General features: G+C 40.9%; 2 protein-coding genes across 4 annotated transcripts in view; one reads left to right on the top strand and one right to left on the bottom strand.

Annotated features, from left to right (window-relative positions):
• Positions 1 to 6,754, bottom strand: part of hyls1 (HYLS1 centriolar and ciliogenesis associated) — a 35,606-nt gene extending 28,852 nt beyond the window's left edge. Inside the window, exons 1-3 of the mRNA XM_043695525.2 lie at positions 6,601 to 6,754; positions 6,300 to 6,401; positions 934 to 1,032 (exon numbers count right to left, since the gene is read on the bottom strand). Coding sequence (XP_043551460.1) covers positions 934 to 1,032; positions 6,300 to 6,399 — 199 coding nt within the window. The 5' untranslated portion in view covers positions 6,400 to 6,401; positions 6,601 to 6,754. The remainder of the gene's footprint in view (positions 1 to 933; positions 1,033 to 6,299; positions 6,402 to 6,600) is intronic.
• A 51-nt stretch (positions 6,755 to 6,805) lies between these two features.
• edaradd (EDAR-associated death domain) overlaps positions 6,806 to 20,066 on the top strand; it is a 75,095-nt gene continuing 61,834 nt past the window's right edge. For 2 of the 3 annotated variants that reach the window (XM_043695532.2, XM_043695531.2), the window contains exons 1-2: positions 6,806 to 7,019; positions 19,595 to 19,749. In XM_043695532.2, the coding sequence (XP_043551467.1) occupies positions 19,725 to 19,749 (25 nt within the window). In that variant the 5' untranslated portion in view covers positions 6,806 to 7,019; positions 19,595 to 19,724. Of the gene's footprint in view, positions 7,020 to 17,172; positions 17,225 to 19,594; positions 19,750 to 20,066 lie in introns of all 3 variants that reach the window. The other variant, XM_087991218.1, reaches the window with a different exon arrangement.

Below are 20,066 nucleotides of genomic sequence, written 5' to 3'. Positions count from 1 at the left end.
TGATAACTTTATATACTTTTTCTTTTGATCTGATACAATCCTTACTTTCTTTTGTTAGCCACGGTTAGTTTTTTCTTGTGCCTTGAAGGAATCTTGCAAACTATGTGATATTGCCTGTGTAGTGTCATACCGTTTAAATAGATTTGCCCCAATCACTGGCACTTTGCCCTTCATATGGTTTCCTGCGCTCAAATTTAACACCCTGGCGTCAGATTTATTTAGATAATTTACAAGGAAGTAAAAATTCTATCATATTACATTTGCTCATCCATTAAAAGGTTACTTTACTGGAAGATTATTAAATTAGCCCTCGATTGTTATACAATCCTAAATGCAATATAACCTGTTCTCCAGTCAATTCCTCAACATACTTGTCTAGAAAACTATCCCTAACACACTCCAGAAACTCATCCTTCCAAGACAATGTGCTAATTTACCCAGTCCATGTGCAGATTGAAGTCACCAATTACTATATCACCCACACTGCATGCTTCTCTACTCTCCTAAGTTAATACCATGTCCCACAATACCACAACTATTTGGTGACCCGGAAAGAACTTCAGTGTTTGCTGCCTCTTTTTGTTTCTTAGTTCTACCAAACAGATCCCATATCTTGTTCTTCAGATTAGAGATCCTCCCTGATTCCATCCCTTATCATCTGTGCAACATCACTTTTTCATTTTTACCTGCCTTCCCAAATATATCTCGTGTGCCTTCAAACGTTTCAAGACTAAGTCTAATTCTTGCAATAAACTTTTTAAATTACATACTTCCACAGCCATCAAGTCTGACAATTCAAAGAATCCTTCTATTTTTTTGATGGTCTATAGAAAAATTCAATTCAGGTTTAATAAACCACAATGTGACAACAGTTTCTGTCTCTTTAAACTTTCAACTTTTTATCACAAACGTCCAGAAAATAAATAGCAATACCATAGTTTGGTGATGTTGTACTACATGACTCCACAGTATCACTGGCTTTACCAGAGCTTTGACTCTTTGAACGCTCATGCCTGATCAGTTCCTCCAGATCTGAAAAAAAAAAGGAACGTGTCATTGCACTTAGTCCTAGCGAAACAAGAAAGGTTAAATTACATTTATGTAGCACATTTCACAATTACTGAATGCCTCAACAAACCCACATCCAAGATGGACATTTTGAAGTATAGTCACCACTTCACTACAGGAAAGACAGCAGACAATGTGCACTCAGCAAACTGCCTTAAACAGCCATGTGATAATACTAGATAATCTGTTTTATGTGGTTAATTAAAAAGGTAAATATTGGCCAGGACACTGGTATAACTCCCTTACTCTTTGAACTGGGAATCTTTTAAATCCAGCAGACAGATGGAGGCTTCAGTTTACAGAGTCTTCTGAAAGACAACACTTCTGATAATTCAACACTCCTGTGCAGACCAGCTGATTGCAATCTATTGGTCAACCTCTCCATCCTACAAGCCAAAGTCGCCACCTGTTTCAAGACGACCACCATTATCCCAGTACCCAAGAAAGCACATGCCATGTGCCTTAATGACTATCCAAGACCTAGGTATCGGATCCTTGGCTTCTTGACCCATAGACCCATAGTGAAGATAGACAACTGCACCTCCGCCGTGATAATATTTCACACTGGAGCCCCTCCAAAGATGCATTCTCAGCCCCTATACTGTACTCCTGGTACACCCACAAACATGTTGCCAAATTCTGAATAAACTCCATTTACACACTTGCTGACGACCTCACCACGGTAGGACGGACATCAAACAATGATGAGTCAGAATACAGAAAGAAAATAGAGGGCTTGATGACATGTTGCAAGGTAATAAACTCAGTCTCAATGTCAGCAAAACTAAAGAACTGAACATTGACTTCAGAAAGAAAGGAGGGGAACACGCCCCCATCTACATCAATGGAGCGGAGGTTGAGAGCATCAGATTTCTAAGAGAGATGACAACTAACAATCTGTCCTGGACTTCCCACGTAGATGCAACTGCCTCTTCTTCCTCAGGTGGCTCAGGAATTTGGCATATCCATATGGACCCTCACAAACTTTTACAGATGCATCACACACAGCATACTGTCCGGGTGCATAACGGCTTGGTACGGCAACTGCTCTGCCCAGCACCGTAAGAAGCTACAGAAGGCTGTATGCACAGCCCAGACCATAACGGAAGCCAACCTCCCACCCATGTTCTCCATTTAAGTGTCTCCTGACCACAGAAAGGCTGTCAACATCAAAGACCCATCCCATCCCTGTAATGGTGTCCTATAACCTCTTCTGTCAGAGGGAAGATACGGAAGCTTAAACACACACACACACACACACACACACACACACACAAAAGCAGGTTCAAGAACAACTTCTTCTCTGTCATTATTAGATTGGTGAATGGACTAACTTCAAATAACGCTGATCTTGTAATGTTGATCTTGTCTTGTGCATGTCCTGTGCAGTGTAACCTATATGTCTTACTCTGTCCAAATTTTTCACACTATGATCTGTATGTCCTTGCTTACTACAATCTGCCTGCACTGCTCATAAACAAAGCTTTTCACTGTACTTAGGTACACATGACAATAAATCAAATCAAATTCCTCAATAGTGCACAGCTTAGTTTTGTGCAGCAGGTCTGGACTGGATCTTGAACCGAGAACCTTATGACTTAAAGAAGAATGCTATCAACTGAACCACAGCATGCATACACAGATCTAGCACAAATTTTATTTAGAGAGTTGCAGCAACGCAGATCAGATTGTAATAATAGTAGAATCTCCACTATCACCTGATGAAGGAGCAGTGCTCCGAGAGCTAGTGCTTCTAAATTATCCTGTTGGACTATAACCCAGTGTTATGTGATTTTTAACTTTGTACAGCCTAGTTCAACACCGGCATCTCCAAATCATTATTATTACAATCATGACTTTCAAACTAGACCAGGGAATCCCTACAGTGTGGAAACAGTCCATTTAGCCCAACAAATCCACAATGACCCTCCGAAGAGAAACCTACCCAGATCCATTCCCCTACCTTATATTTACCTCTGACTAATGCACCTAACCTACACATCCCTGAACACTGGGCAATTTGGCATTGCCAATTCACCTAACCTGCACAACTTTGGATTGCAGGCTTTTTTCTCAGGGCACCCCTGCTCACAAAAGATATGTTGCAGCATTATAGATGATGATGATGATCCAGTGTTGGGTGATGTAGGAAAATTGAGAAACAATCAATTTGTGCTCAACTCAGTTTTTCATTGAATCATAACTGTTAAAACTTAGAGTCATAGAGATGTACAGCATGGAAACAGACCCTTCAGTCAACCCGTCCATGGCGACCAGATCCCAACCCAATCTAGTCCCACCTGCCAGCACACAGCCCATGTCCCTCCAAATCCTTCCTATTCATACACCCATCCAAATCCCTCTTAAATGTTGCAATTGTACCAGCCTCCACCACTTCCTCTGGCAGCTCATTCCATACATATGCCACCCTCTGTGTGAAAATGTTGCCCCATAGGTCTCTTTCATATCTTTCCCCTCTCACCCTAAACCTCTAGTTCTGGACTCCCTGACCCCGAGGAAAAGACTTTACTTATTTACCCTATCCATGCCCCACATCATTTTGTAAACTTCTATCAGGTCACCCCTCAGCCTCTGACGCTCCAGGGAAAACAGCCCCAGCCTGTTCAGCCTCTCCCTATAGCTCAAATCCTCAAACCCTGGCAACATCCTTGTAAATCTTTTCTGAACCCTTTCAAGTTTCACAACATCTTTCCGATAGGAAGGAGACCAGAACTGCGCGCAATATTCCAACAGTGGCCTAACCAATGTCCTGTGCAGCCACAACATGACTTCCCAACTCCTGTACTCAATACTCTGACCAATAAAGGAAAGCATACCAAATGCTTTCTTCACTATCCTATCTACCTATGACTCCACTTTCAAGGAGCTATGAACCTGCACTCCAAGGTCTCTTTGTTCAGCAACACTCGGATCTTACCATTAAGTGTATAAGCCCTGCAAAGATTTGCTTTCCCAAAATGCAGCACCTCGCATTTATCTGAATTAAACTCCATCTGCCACTTCTCAGCCCATTGGTCCATCTGGTCAAGATCCTGTTGTAATCTGAGGTAATCCTCTTCGCTGTCCACTACACCTCCAATTTTGGCGTCTTCTGCAAACTTACTAACTGTACCTCTTATGCTCGCATCCAAATCATTGATGTAAATGACAAAACGTAAGGGACCCAGCACCAAGCCTTGTGGCAATCCACTGGTCACAAGCCTCCAGTTTGAAAAACAACCCTCCACCACCACCCTCTGTCTTTTCCTTTTGAGCCAGTTCTGAATTCAAATGGCTAGTTCTCCCTGTATTCCATGAGAACTAACCTTGCTAATCAGTCTCCCATGGGGAACCTTGTCGAACGCTTACTGAAGTCCATGTAGATCACATCTACTGCTCTGCCCTCATCAATCCTCTTTGTTACTTCTTCAAAAAACTCAATCAAGTTTGTGAGACATGATTTTCCACACACAAAGCCATGTTGACTATCCCGAATCAGTCCTTGCCTTTCCAAATACATGTGCATCCTGTCCCTCAGGATTCCCTCCAACAACTTGCCCACTACCGAGGTTAGGCTCACCAGTCTATAGTTCCCTGACCTGTCCTTACCACCCTTCTTAAACAGTGGCACCACGTTAGCCAACCTCCAGTCCTCCGGCACCTCATCTGTGACTATCAATGATACAAATATCTTAGCAAGAGGCCCAGCAATCACTTCTCTAGCTTCCCACAGAGTTCTCAGGTACACCTGATCAGGTCCTGGGGATTTATCCACCTTTACCCATTTCAAGACATCCAGCACTTCCTCCTCTGTAATATGGACATTTTGCAAGATGTCACCATCTATTTCACTACAGTCTATATCTTCCATTTCCTTTTCCACAGTAAATACTGATGCAAAATACTCATTTAGTATCTTCCCCCATTTTCTGCAGCTCCACACAAAGGCTGCTTTGCTGATCTTTGAAGGGCCCTATTCTCTCCCTAGTTTCCCTTTTGTCCTTAATGTATTTGTAAAAACTCTTTGAATTCTCCTTAATTCTGTTTGCCAAAGCCATCTCATGTCTCCTTTTTGCCCTCCTGATTTCCCTCTTAAGTATACTCCTACTTCCCTTATACTCTAAGGATTCACTTGATCTATACTGTCCATACCTTACATATGCTTCCTTCTTTTTCTTAACCAAACTCATTTTTTTTTTAACTCATCCACCATTCCATATACCTACCAGCCTTTCTTTTCACTCTACCAGAAATATACTTTCTCTGGATTCTCGTTATCTCATTTCTGAAGGCTTCCCATTTTCCAGCCATCCCTTTACCTGCGAACATCTGCCTCCAATCAGCTTTCAAAATTTCTTGCCTAATACCGCCAAAATTGGCCTTTCTCCAATTTAGAACTTCAACTTTTAGATCTGGTCTATCCTTTTCCATAATTATTTTAAATCTAATAGAACTATGGTCGCTGGCCCCAAAGTGCTCCCCCACTGACACCTCAGTCACCTGCCCTGCCTTATTTCCCAAGAGTAGGTCAAGTGTTGCACCTTCTCTAGTAGGTACATCCACATACTGAATCAGAAAATTGTCTTGTACACACTTAACAAATTCCTCTCCATCTAAACCTTTAACACTATGGCAGTCCCAGTCTATGTTTGGAAAGTTAAAATCCCCTACCATAACCACCCTATTATTCTTATAGATAGCCGAGATCTCCTTACAAGTTTGTTTCTCAATTTCCCTTGGACTATTAGGGGGTCTATAATACAATCCCAATAAGATTATCATCCCTTTCTTATTTCTCAGTTCCACCCAAATAACTTCCCTGGATGTATTTCCAGGAATATCCTCCCTCAGCACAGCTGTAATGCTATCCCTTATCAAAAAGGCCACTCCCCCTCCTCTCTTGCCTCCCTTTCTATCCTTCACAAAACCCTTCACTCTATTTAATGTTAGGATCCTGCAATCACACGGCGATGTTCCTCCTTTCCTCTACATCTTCACTCTGGTCAGAACAGGAATGGTCACAGTTCGAAACAATCCATCAATACTTCAAAGTGTCCATTTGATCAAAGTACGATGGCAAAATCCCAATCATTACGGCCAGCTGAATGAAAGGAGTAAAATGAAATCTCGATTCATCAGTTAAATTCTGATGACAGTATTAAACAAAACAAAAAAACCCACATGAGAAGCTATTTCCTGTGTCTACAGCTGGTCGTGAGGCAGCTTCTTACCTTTTCTGAACTCTCGAAGTTGATGCTCTGGGACATTGCGGTAGCCCAACAAATCCAATTGCTCACGAATATCCTGGTCTGTAAAATCGAGTCCTGCCATTGCTGGAGACAAAATAAAAATGTCATTTTAGCATCACAGTGTCATAATTCAAGACTGAGAAAATTAAAACCAGAGAAGAAATTATCTTCAGAAGGACCTATCCAACAGCCAGATCTCCACAATGACAGACGCAGCTAGTCCACCGTTCCTCAAACTAATTAAACCCCACCCCCGTTTAAATGCCTTGACTTGAACACCCACCTCTAGCCCAAATCCACCAGCAGCTCTAACTGGACGCTATGATACATCCTTCTTCCCGCCGCCGTCTGGAGTCACAACGGTCTCCCCGCGCGGCCCAAGTCGCGGGAACCTTCCAACTGTTCAAACAGCGACCGTTAAAAACAAAAGCCAAAAAAACGCATCAACTTAGCGATGCAATCAGAGGTGGTCTCCGCCGAAGGCGCCATCTCCCGGTCAGGAGCAACTCTTCTCACCCGCCCTGTCAAACTTTCGCCCAGTTGTCTGCTTGCGTGAACTTTATTTTTCACGCCAAAAAAATTATTTTTGAAGATCTAAGCAAACACTGGAAGATAGTTTACACTTGACGACGACTGTCTATAAATCGCAAATGTTGTTGGTTGAGAGAACTAAATGTTGGCACACGGCAGCTGCTTTTAGTGGTACGTCGCTTCTTTCCATTTTATCAGTTAGCTGAGGTTCAGAGTTTAAACTTCTCATGTAAAACATGTTCGGTTCAATAACGCAACAATCCCTTAATTCTAAAGGCGTAAAAATATTTTAAAACCAACTTTTTTATACATCTTATGACACACCCATCCAGTGCATGGCCCAAGAGTTAAGACATTACCACTGGAGGCCCCCATTCCATAGGTTTAAAGATTGCCTATTAATAGAATAAGAGCTGAAAATGTGTTGCTGGAAAAGCGCAGCAGGTCAGGCAGCATCCAAGGAACAGGAGAATCGACGTTTCGGGCATAAGCCCTTCTTCAAAGAACAGAAACAGGCCATTCAGTCCGAACGTTTGTGTTGATATTTTATATGATGGATTTGAGTCTCTCTTATTCTATTTATTTTATCTCAAATTTTCAGAATATCTGTTCCTTTTTCTCTGGGAACAGGATCTTTAAAAATTAGAAACAGACTGTATTTCACTTTGTGAGGAAAACCAAAACTGGAAGTCATCAATGTAAGATAGTTACCTTTTAGTCAAATAGAGAATTCTGAAGAAATTGTGTTACCCAAAGAGTGGTAAAAAATGGACAATTCCGTACCACAGAGTAATTGAGGCAAATATTATTTACGTGTGTCATTGGGGTGTATGCTGCACCTTTAAGAGAGTGGGTCAGGTAAACCAGATGGGGCAGCTGGGGACAGTCTAGATTAGATTGTGCAGCTGTAAAGATATGAAATAAACTCTGCCTGGTTCAAGTTTCTACAGGAAGAAAGTGAGGACCAGAGATGCTGGACATCAGAGTTGAAGAATGTCATGCTGGAAAAGCACAGCCAGTCAGGCAGCATCTGAGGAGCAGGAGAATTGACATTTTGAGCATAAACCCATCATCAGGCATGAGACTTGTGGCCTAAGGGGGCTGAGTCTTAAATGGGAGGGGGGGGGGGTGTGGGACTGGGGCGGAGCAGGTATGGAAGGTAGCTGGGAATGTGATAGGTAGATGAACTGGGATGAAGGTGATAGGTTGGAACGGATAGGTGGGCAGGAAGATGGAGAGGTAGGACAGTTCAAGAGGGCGGTGTTGATTTGGAAGGTTGGATCTGGGATAAGGTGGGAGAGGGGAAATGAGGAAACTGGTGAAATCCATATCTGTATGGTTGGATGGTCCCAAGGCATTCTATCCTTCATCTACCTATCACATTCCCAGCTACTTTTCCCCCAGCCCCACCCCCTTCCCATTTATCTCTCAGCCACCTTGGGCCACAAACCTCATTCTTGATGAACGGTTTAGGCTTGAAACATTGATTCTCCTGCTTCTCAGATGCTGCCTGACCAGCTGTGCTTTTCCAGCACCACATTCTTCAATTGAAGTTTCTACAGGAATATCTTGTGGTCTTTTTATAATTTATAATCAATCCCAAACATCATAACTGGCAACAAGGCTGATTCACTGCCCATTAACTTGTGTGCTGCTGGACTTTGCAAACGGTGTGGTCTTGTGGAGGTAGCATGCTAGACTTGCTGGGAGACAGACCAAAACATAAGGAAGCGGCCGTGAGGAGATGTAGGATATTCACCAGGGAACGGGGCAAGAGTGGTTGTCATGAAAGGACTTGGGCAGCAGCTAATGGCTGAAAAGGGGAGTACTCCATCGAAGAGTTTACCGACAGTGTTTGCAGAGAGCATTCACCGAGGGGACTCAGTTGTGACGGTCTACCTCTTGGACTTGGACTTGAGTAGTGGGAAACATTCCCACCATTGGGAAATCAAAATGGCAAGCCAATTTGTAGCAATGGAAATATTTCACAAAGAGACAGAAAGTTGGATTCTGTACACCAAATGTTTTAATGAATACTTCAGGGCAAACAAAGTGGCTAAAAATTTAATAGAACTGGTTTTGTTGAGCATCATCAGGAACAAGACCTTGTCAATTTTAAGGAGTCTGCTGCAAAAAGCAGGGGAAGACCTGTAAAGAACGATGTAAAATGTTGGAAAGATCTTTTACACAAAAGCCACTGATTATCATGGAATGTTTCTATTTTTATAAAGGGTACAACAGGAAGGAGGGTCCATTGCCTAATTCATAGACGTCTTAAAAGAGTTAGCAGAAAATCATGAATTCAGATGGTTTTTCCTGGATGCCTTGTGGGACTGAGGTTTGAGGCCTCCAACATGAAGGCAATTAACAGAGCTCCTAACAAAGAGAAAACTGATGGAGTTGGTAGCTAGTTCGGTAACAGTGCACTGGTGCATAAAGTAATGGAAGGAGAAAGTGAGGTCTGCAGATGCTGGAGATCAGAGTTGAAAATGTGTTGCTGGAACAGCGCAGCAGGTCAGGCAGCATCCAGGGAACAGGAGAATCGACGTTTCGGGCATAAGCCCTTCTTCATGCCCGAAACATCGATTCTCCTGTTCCCTGGATGCTGCCTGACCTGCTGCGCTGTTCCAGCAACACATTTTCAGCATAAAGTAATGGAAGTTTGGCAGCGTGTGCTACTAAACAGAGAATGTGTTGATGTGGCAGGTTTGGCTACAAGAAGTAACAATATTGGACTGGAGAAATCTAGTGCTGAAAATGTAAAAAAGTTGGCCAAATTGCACAAAATTGCAGGTTACAACCCAAACAAGAAAGAGAAGTCAAAAAGAAACAATTCTGAGGACAAGGCATAAGGTACATGTTGTCAGCCAGGGAGTATACAGGGAGTCAGCTGGGACTGTAGAAGAAGCATAAGATCCAGAGTCAGCAGAGAATTGGTTAAACTTATGTTGGTACAGGGTGAAGCAAATGTTTTTAGGTTCTTCCCAAATTAGAAGGGAAGACCGTAAAGATGTAAGTGGATATGACCATAGGGGTGTCTCTGATTCCCAAGTCACTCAACAGCGAGAAGTGAAGGGCACTACCATTGAAAGGTGCAAAGATTACACTCTGGACATGCATAGAACAAGTGATGCCACTGAAAGGTTATTTCACCTTACGAAGGATGAAAGTACTGTTAAAGGACTAGTGTGCAGAAAATTATATGTACTCGAAGGCCAATATTGTGGATTGTTCTGAAGCTCTTGGATACAAAAATTAAAGTTGCATTGTGCATGATGAATTGTGGTGTCATTAAGATCACAGTCAACACAGCCCTGAGTGCAGATCAATATCCATTTTCACTCCTAAAAGACCTATTTAGTGGACTGGCAAGGGGAAAAGAAGAAAAAAGCCTACTTACAGGGTTGTGAAGGAGTCTCAGCTGTTATTGATGACAATGACACACTTTTGCACTGCATGTGAGTTCCTTTGGCACCAGATCAGTGCTGGCTTTATTCCAGAGGGTCGTGAACTAGATTTTAAGTGGATTGCCAAAAGTCCTGTCTTAAATCTACACAATATTTTGGTCGCTAACTCCTCCAAGGAACAGCTTTTGAGAAACCTAGAAGAAACCCTAAATGGTCACAGTAGCATGCTTTTCTAGTAAAAATGGAGAAATGAGTTTTCTTAACGACTTCATTCAGTACCAGGGCCATGTAATCAAAAGTAAGGGATTACACAATGATGCCAAGAAGGTGGAGGCTATCATGAAAACTCCTGGATGAGAGAATGTGTCTCAACTGACATAATTCTTGTGACTAAGGCGAGCTCATTTTGGATCTGGCAACCGTGCTAAAACCCTTCTATCAGTTTCTAGGAAAGCAGTGGCCATTGGAAATTAATCCTAGAATCTGAGCGGTCTTACTAGCATGTGAAGCAAGCTTAAAAATGTTAGAAGTGTTAACTTATTTCAACCCAAAGTTACCACTACAGTTAGTGTGTGACGCTGCACTTTGGTAAATCTTACTGAATGGAGAGGAAGGGCCCATCGTGTTTGCATTGAGTCATGAATTAAATTGGAGGAGAATTATGCCTGTGATGATACTATGTCTTTAAGAGGTGTATTTTGTCCTGGTTTGTTTTAAGAGGTTGAGACAGAGTTATCAAGTGGTCTGTTCCAAACCAATACAGTAAACAGCTTGTGAGGCTTTGGGTTTTTTTGTTGAAGTTGAAACACTAGAAGCAGGATGAAGGCATGGGGTCAAACTCCCACAGAACCAGGATTTTAGTTTAACTTTCAGTTGTTGCTGGGGTCTTGAAGCTGGATGCGTAAGCTATTATTCCTCTCTCTATTACAGCAAAAAGCTGGGTTCTCTCTTGGAATTCTGTCTTTTGAGGGATAGAATTCCAAAGGCAAACAACCCTCTGAGAGAAAAACAAATTTACTTATCTCTGTCCTAAAAGGGTCACACCTAAATTTTAAACTGTACCCCCATGTTCTGAACTCACCCACAAGACAAAATATCCTCGACATACTCACAGGACAGTTCAGAATCTTATAAACTTCAGTCAAGTCACCCCTTCTAAAATCCAGTAGAAACAAGCCAAGTCTTTTCCTCATAAGCCCACCTATTCCTTCCAGGTGTTAGTCTAGTAACCCTTCTTCAAACTGCCTTTCTCACAACTTTACGCTTTTTCAAGATGTAGTCTCACCAATGCCTGATATAACTGAAGCTTTACATATTTTTGTAGAATCAAACAAGTTTGCACTGACCTATCTACACTAATCCCACTTTCCAGAACTTGGCCCATGGTCTTGAATGTTATGATATTTTAAATGCTCATCCACATTTTTTTTGAGGTTGTGAAGTTTCCCAACTCAATGACCCTCCCACCAATGCATTCCTGATTCCAACCAACCTGTAGATGAAAAAGGCTTTCCTCAATCCCATCTAAACCTCCTGCCATTCACCCTAAAGTTATGCCTGTCATTGACTCTTCATCTAAGGGGAATAGCGACTTCCTATCCATAAATGAAACAAAGGACAGAGTATGGTCCCTTACATCTCTCCCTACCCCCACCCATCACTGTTTTTAATGTCAGCACGACCTTAACAGGCTTTGCTTGTTAATATACAGTTGGCCACACAGGTGTTTTCCTGGTGGTGGGAAAAAAGTCTATTCAAAACCATGTTTTTTTGTCTCACTATATATATTTTTTTAAAAGTCTATTCACAATTGTGTATTTTTTCTCTCTCATTATATACATAAAAACAAAAGACTGAATATATTGGAAATCTGAAACAAAAAACAGAAATTGCTGCAAAAACTGTGGGTCTGGCAGCATTTGTCGAGAGAAAGTAGAGTTAACATTTCGAATCCAGTGACTCTTCCTCAGAATTGGTGCCAGACCTGCTGAGTTTCTCCAGCAATTTCTGTTTTTGTTTCTGTTCCTATCCACCCTGTCCATGCCCCTCATAACCTTTATGCCTTAATCAGGTGCCCCCTTAGCCTTCTCTGCTACAAAGAAAACAATCCAAACCTATCCAGCCTATTTTCATAGCTGCAAAGCTCTAACCTAGGCAACGTCCTGATGAATCTCCACTGCACTCCACCCTTCCGCCCACCCACCAAACAATGTAATCACATCCTTCCTATAGTGTGGTGACCAGAACTACACACAGTACTCCAACTGTGGCCTTACCAATGTTTATGTTCAATTCTCACAATGTAAATGATTGCATTCCATTAGCCTTTTAAATTACTTGCTGTACCTGTACACTAACCTCTGTGACTCATGCACTGGAACACCTCGTACCTGAGAATTCTGCACTCATTCTCCGTTCAAATAATTGTTAAAATTTTTTTCCTGCCAAAGGGATCAACTTAGATAAGCAGGAGGCTTCATATTTTCCCACATTATATTCCATCTGGCAGATTTTGCCCAATCACAACCTATATATATCAGTCTGCATCCTCCGTATATTCTCCTCATAACATACTTTCCTACTTACCTTTGTGTCATCTGCAAATTTAGCTTCCAATGTCTTCACTGCCCTCATCTGGGCCATTGATATAAATTACAAAAAGTTGAGACAACAGCACAGATCCCTGCAGATTCCTACTCATCATATCCTGCCAAGTCTGAAAAAGACACAGTAATGCATTATCTCTGTTTTCTGTCAGCCAGCCAATCTTCTACCTATGCTAATATGTTACCCTCAAAAGCTACAAGATGTTATAAGCATCTTAACGTGTATGAAGGACTTTCCTCTCAACCCCTCCCCCACCCAAGACCTGGTGACCCTCAGGTTAAACCATCATCAGTTATCTCTCTCTAATGAGAGCGGTTATATGATCCGGTATGACTAGGGCATCTTTACCTCGTTACATGCCATCAAGAAGTCCAAATAAAGAATGTCTACAGGCTGCCCTTTTCCATAGCATTTGTTATTGCTTCACAGAACATTTTTAAAAGCAGCTATAGAAAAATCTAAGGAGGAGAATGTGAATCTGATGAGTTAATTGCAAGATCTAAGGAGCAATCAGTAACCAAAGATGGGAAAATTTTGAAATTTAGAATGCCAATGTAAAGTTGTCAAACTTTGTGTAAGAGTTCCATGCATAAATCTGAAACAAAGACAACTGAACTGATAAAACTGAAGAAAAAGATCAAACCTGAAAAGGAATTGGACCATGAGTATCACAGCAGTAATCAGAGATGAAATAACTGAAGGATCATTCAGTGAGCCTTTGTGGGTGAGCTAAGAAATAAGAAGGGGATGGTGTCATTTTTGGGGTTGTCCTACAGGTCCCCAAGTAGTCAACGGGAATTAGAGGAACAAATATGCATGGAGACTGAGGAGACTTGCAGGAGTAATAGGGTTGTCATAGTAGGGGATTTTAATTTTCCTAACATGGACGGGGACTGCCAGAACGTTAAGGATTTAGATGGGGTGGAATTTGTTAAGTGCATTCAGGAAAGTTTCCTCAAGCAGCATACACAAGGTCCTATTTGGGAAGGGGCAAAACTCGACCTACTGTTGGGAAATAGGGCAGGACAGGTGACGGAGGTGACAATGGGGGAGCACTTTGGGACCAGTGACCATAGTTCTATTTGTTATGGACCAGGCCAGACCCCCTCAAAACATTTCAAGAAAATAGCCCCGATCATAACTTTGCTAGTTGTTTTAAGTATGTGTAACCTGGATATTCAAGGATTGATGCAGCTGGCCAAACCACTTAGTTTTAAACAAAACAGAATTTATTTACAAGATTACTAAATGAAACACAAACAAAAAAGAACAGAATGCTGAATAACTTAACCTATCTGGAAACCAACAGATTATCCCAACTTAATGATGCTGTTCCCAATACTTGAAACAATCCCCACAAACACCATTTGGCACAAAAGTTAAAGTCAAGCACCAGGGTCTTACAGGAGAGATGCCAGAGAGAGAGAGAGAGTACCAGAATGGACCTGTTTGTTTGGGTCCAGCAGCTTCAAAACTGCCTGACTTTTTTCAGTGAATAGCCACATTGCCAAAAAAAACACCAAATCAAACCAGAGAAAAGCTGAGCTGGGAGAACTCGCCATTCCCCTTTCACTGTACAAATTTTTTTTTTTAAACTTGAAAGCTTTCCCTGAGGCAGTATCTGTTAGCTATAACTAAATTAGCCCTAAAACCCTTCAACTTAGACTTTTTGGAGTCTGTGTGTTTTATGGCTTCTGTGAAATAAAACCTAAGGACAACATAACCTTGTTAAAGGAGCAGCAATGCCACACTATTAATTTTAAAATAGTTATAGAGAGGGATAAAATTGGTCCACAGGTTCGAGTTCTAAATTGGGGCAAGGCGAGTTTGATGGAGTTAGATAGGAGCTTGCAGGTGTTGATTGGACTAGTTTGTTTGCAGGTAAAGGGACTTCTGGCAAGTGAGAGGCCTTTAAATGTGAGATAGCTAGAGTTCAAAATCTATATGCTCCTGTGAGGGTGAAGGGCAAAGTTGGCAGGAATAGGGAACCCTGGGTGACAAGAGATACTGAGGCTTTGACCAGAAAAAAGGAGACGTGGCTCAGGTACAGGCAGCTGGGATCAAGGGAATCCTTGAAGGTATACAGGGAATGCAGGAGTTTACTGAAGAAGGAAATCAGGAGGGTGAAAAGGGGGCATGAGATAGATTAGGGTGAATCAAAGAGGTACTTTCAATATATTAAAGGAGGCAGAATAGCGAGAGAGAGAATAGGGCTCCTCATGGACCAAAGTAGACATGTAGGTGTAGAACTGCACGAGATGGGCGAGGTTCTCAATGAGTATTTCTGCCCTGTGTTTACCATGGAGAAAGACATGAAGACTTAGGAACTTGGAGAAGTTAGTGGTGATATCTTGGGGACAGGAGAAAGTGAGGACTGCAGATGCTGGAGATCAGAGCTGAAAATGTGTTGCTGGAAAAGCGCAGCAGGTCAGGCAGCATCCAAGGAACAGGAGAATCGACATTTCGGACTTATGCCCGAAACGTCGATTCTCCTGTTCCTTGGATGCTGCCTGACCTGCTGCGCTTTTCCAGCAACATATCTTGGGGACAGTCCACATCATAGCAGAGGAGGCATTGGTTGTATTAGAATGTATAAAAGTGGATAAATCTCCAGGTCCTGACCAGGTATATCCCAACCAGAACACTGTAAGAGGCCAGAGAAGAAATTGTGGGAGGCTCTGGCATTTCTGCATCATCGTTAGCCTCGGGTGAGGTCCCAGAAGACTGGAGGATAGCGAATGTTGTACCATTTTCAAGAAGGGCTGCAAAGAAAAGCTTAAGAACTATAGACCAGTAAGCTTAACATCTGTGGTAGGTAAGTTACTTGAGAAGATTCTGAGGACAAGATATACATGCATTTGGAAATACAGGGTTTGATTAGGAATAGTCAGCATGGCTTTGTGATTGGGAGATCATGCCTCATAAATTTGCTAGACTTCTTTGAATAAATGACCAGGAAAGTTGACGAGGGCAAGGTGTCAGTAAGGCCTTTGACGGGTTCCATATGGTAGGCTGCTCTGGAAGGCTAGATTCCAATGGAATCCAGGCCAACCTGGCAAACTGGATACAAAATTGGCTTGATGGTAGGAAGCAGAGGGTAATAGTGGAAGGATACTTGTTGGACTGGAGGCCTGTGACTAGTGGAGTGCCTCAGGGGTTGGTGTTGGGCCCATTACTGTTTGTTATCTATATCAATGATTTGGATGAGAATGTACAAGGCATGACTAATAAGTTTGTTGATGACACTAAAATAGAGAGTATCGTGGACAGTGAGGAAGATTATCAGAAATTGTAACAAGACCTTGATTAGCTGTGCAAGTGGGGTGAGAAATGGCAAATGGAAGGTGAGAAATGGCAAATGTGAGATCTTGTATTTTGGAAAGTCAAATCAAGGTAGGAGATTCATAGTGAATGGTAGGGCCTTAAGGAGTGTAGTACAACAGAGGGATCTTGGAGTTCAGATTCATTGTTCTCTGAAAGTGGAGTCACAGGTAGACAGGGCAGTGAATAAAGCTTTTGGCACACTGGCCTTCATCAGTCAGGGCGTTGAATGTAGAGATTGGGAAGTTATGTTGCAGTTATACATAATGTTGGTGGGGCCGCACTTGGAGTATTGTGTTAAATTTTGGTCACCTTATTATAGAAAGGATGTAATTAAACTAGAAAAAGTACAGAAGAAATTTATAAGGATGTTGCCTGGATTCAATGGTCTGAGTTATAGGGAGAGGTTGGATAAGCTAGGACTTTTTTTTAAGAGCAAAGGAGGCTGAGGGGGGACCTTATATGATCATGAGAGGCATAGAAAGGGTGAATGTACTCAGTCTTTTTCCAGGGTTGGGGAATCAAGGACTAAGGGCATCAGTTTAAAGTTACAGGGAAAAGAATAAAAGGGAACCTGAGAGGCAACTTTTTTTACACCGAGGGTGGTACGTATATGGAATGAGCTGCCAGGGGAAGTGATTGAGGCAAGGACATTAACAATATTAAAAAGGCATTTGAATAAATACATGGATAGGAAAGGATTAGAAGGATGTAGGCCAAGTGCAGGGAAGTGGAGTTAGCGTGGATGAACATTTTGGTCAGCATGGATCAGTTTGGGCCAAAGGGTTTGTCTCTGTGCGTAAGACTCTATGACTTTATGACTCTATGAGAAAGTAATACAAATGTTTGTAGGAAATTATGTAAGAAGTGGAAATTATGTCTTCACTTTTGAGGAACCAACTGGAAGAAAATGAATGTGGACAATGGCACATCACTGGAACAGACTAGAAAATGACTTGAGTAAAAAGATCAAAATTCCTTTGCTGCAGATTTATTCATCCAGAACAAGAAAATCTGTTAAAGAGGAAGTGATTGAAAAAGGTAATTGACGCCGGATCTACAGCAATGCATTTGACTCTTAACTGCCCTCTGAAATGGTCTAGCAAGCCTTTGAATTGTATCAAACAGCTGCATATTCTAAAGAAAGAAGCCATGTCAACAGCACTGTTTTGAAAGGTGGCATCATCCAAACAGATACGACTTAGGAAAAAGGAACTGGGAGAATGGAGTGGAATCCTTGCAGGACATGGAATGGAGAGAACTGTAATGAAGGAGCTATGGGACTCAGAATTGTTATGCTGATTGTACAACAATGATTATTAGCTAAAATAAGCGAAGGAAGGTTTGATCTTAAGACATGATTTGAAACACATTTCATTCTATTAATTGTTCGAGATCAATCGGGTAAAATTAATGGTATAATAGTTGATTAGAATTCCATTTGTATTTTCTGGTCTCTCCATCATTGTCACTGCAAACAAGAATAAAAGTATAATTTATAAAATTTTCAGTCCTTCATAGAATCAAGTATTTACATGTTCTTTATCAATAATATTGAGACCACATTTTGGAGAGCAAACGCTGTTGGATAAATAGGGCAAACACATTAGTTATAAGCTTTTATCATATAATTTGTTGATGCCTCTGTTCAATTAGTTTTGAAATGATTTCAGTCAAATGCAAAAGATAAAACTTACAGATCTGACTACTTTATTGGTAAATTTACATTATTTCAAACAACTGCAGCAACTTTAAATAATATATTAAGTTAAATATATGTCCATTGCTTTTAAAAGAGCTTAAAAATAGCAAGAGTAGAGCATACGACTTTTCAAGCCAGCACTGCCATTTGATTTAATCATGGGTGATCTTCTAGATATGAAAAATCTCTCTGCCTTGAGTATGCTCAATGATAGAGCATTTAAAGCCCTTTGAAGTAGAGAATTTCAAAGATTTATACCCTCGGTGTGAAGAAACCTCTCCTCATCTCAGTTCCAAATGAGCAATTTCTTGTCCTGAGACTGTGCCCCACTGTACTCAGTTCCCCAGCAGTGGAAACAACTTCTTGTCAAGCCAACATACCATATGTCTTCCTAATTGCTTGCTGTACCTGCATGCTAAGTTGTTCTTTGTATGAGAACACCCAAGTTTGTCTGAACATCAACATTTAGAGGTTCCACAGTTTTTAAAACATTTTAAGCTTTTGTATTCTTATACAAAAATGAAGGACCACATAAGTTCCCACATTACCTTCCAACTGTCACCTTGATGCCCATTTAAACTATCTGTATTTCATTGCAGCCTCTTTGAGTCCTCCTTATATTCCACCTAGCACTCATTGCATCATCAGCAATCTCGGACTTATTAGTCTTAGTCTCTTCCTTTAATATGTTTGTAAATGGCTGAGGCCCCAGTGCTGCTCTTGCAGCACTCCACTCATTCCAACATGCCACTTGAGGGTGTCCTATTTATCCCTACATTTTACTTGTTGTCAGTTAACCAATTCTCCATCCATACTAATATATTGCCCTAAACTCTGTGAGCCTTGTGCATTAAGCTATTGTTTGACCCCTTATTCAAGGCTTTTTGAAAATTCCAAAATACTACACGTTTTGTTCCTTTATCTCACTTCATCATCAAAAAACTGTAATAAATTTGTCAAACAAATTTCCTTTTCATTAAAGTATGTTGACTGTCTGATACAATTATTTCTTAAATGCATTGGTCAGTCATAAATTGTCTATTATAACTTAGTGATTAATTATGAAAGTGAATAAAGTTCAACAGTGCTTTATTTATTTTAAGCAGAACTATAATCTTTGATGGGAGTAGCTGTAATGAACATAAAGTTATTTACAGAATGAGAATAAGAAACAGGTGTTAGTAACGTATGATTATGAATTACTTTGTTAAAGTTTGGCAACTCTAGTAGCATTTATCAACTCTACAAATACTGTAGAACATTTTCCACAAATTACATTTTAAATATTTAATGAAGAAAATTTGTTAAATCTTTGTAGCATTTGGTATATGCATATTTATACTGTGATGTTCAAGCCATTACATTTATTACTCCAAAACAAATCTATAAAACTAATCAAAAAATTGTCCAGAGATCAAAACTTATTGCCAACTCTAAATGCCTAGCAGAGACAAAACTGAATTAAAATAAGGATTGCCTAAGTTTTAGCTGATTTGTATATGAGAAATAGCAAATCGCAAATTAAGGCAGAAGGTTTCTTTCTGGACTAGTAATCTACATAATAAACAAGCAAATGGGAGTTAAGATCCTATCATGGCAGTTTGAATTCTGTTTTGGGAAATGGAAATTGAAGCTGATGTCATGAAAAGTGTTCATTGTTGTGTAATGTCCAACTGAGTCACTAATGTCCGTTTAAATTCTTACTTTAGAGAAAACATGCCATTCTAGTCTGGCCTATGTGGGACACATCAATGTGGTCCATCATTAAGTGCCCTCTGAAGTAGTGAAGCCAGTCAAGTTCATCAAACTATTACTTGGGCACTTGAAAATCAACAATAAATGCCAGCCATAACTGCATCACATGGTAAGAATATCAACTTCAAAACATTTACCTTATTGAGCAAAATTCATTGGATGTAACCCTAAGGATAAGTCACTAAATAAATGTGCAGTTTCTTTTTGCTAACAGATTTCAAACACTTGTGGCATTCCTTTCAGTAAACAAAGGCTGTACAGATCAAAAGAATGGGATAGAAGAGTCACTCACTGAGTGTTTTTAACCATTTAGTTCCCTTTATTAATGTGGCTTGCACATGCCTTAGCACAATTATTTCCCAACTGTCTCATTTCTTTTTAATTATGTCCTGGTTCTGAATCAGTACCTTCTGGGATATGATTTGG

The sequence above is a fragment of the Chiloscyllium plagiosum genome, unplaced genomic scaffold (assembly GCF_037043375.1).
Source record: "Chiloscyllium plagiosum isolate Xiang-an unplaced genomic scaffold, Cpla_swu_hap1 HiC_scaffold_10, whole genome shotgun sequence".
NCBI classification, from domain to species: domain Eukaryota; kingdom Metazoa; phylum Chordata; class Chondrichthyes; order Orectolobiformes; family Hemiscylliidae; genus Chiloscyllium; species Chiloscyllium plagiosum.
The sequence above is the reverse complement of the archived record's forward strand: the minus strand, read 5'-3'. Positions and strand labels throughout refer to the sequence as shown.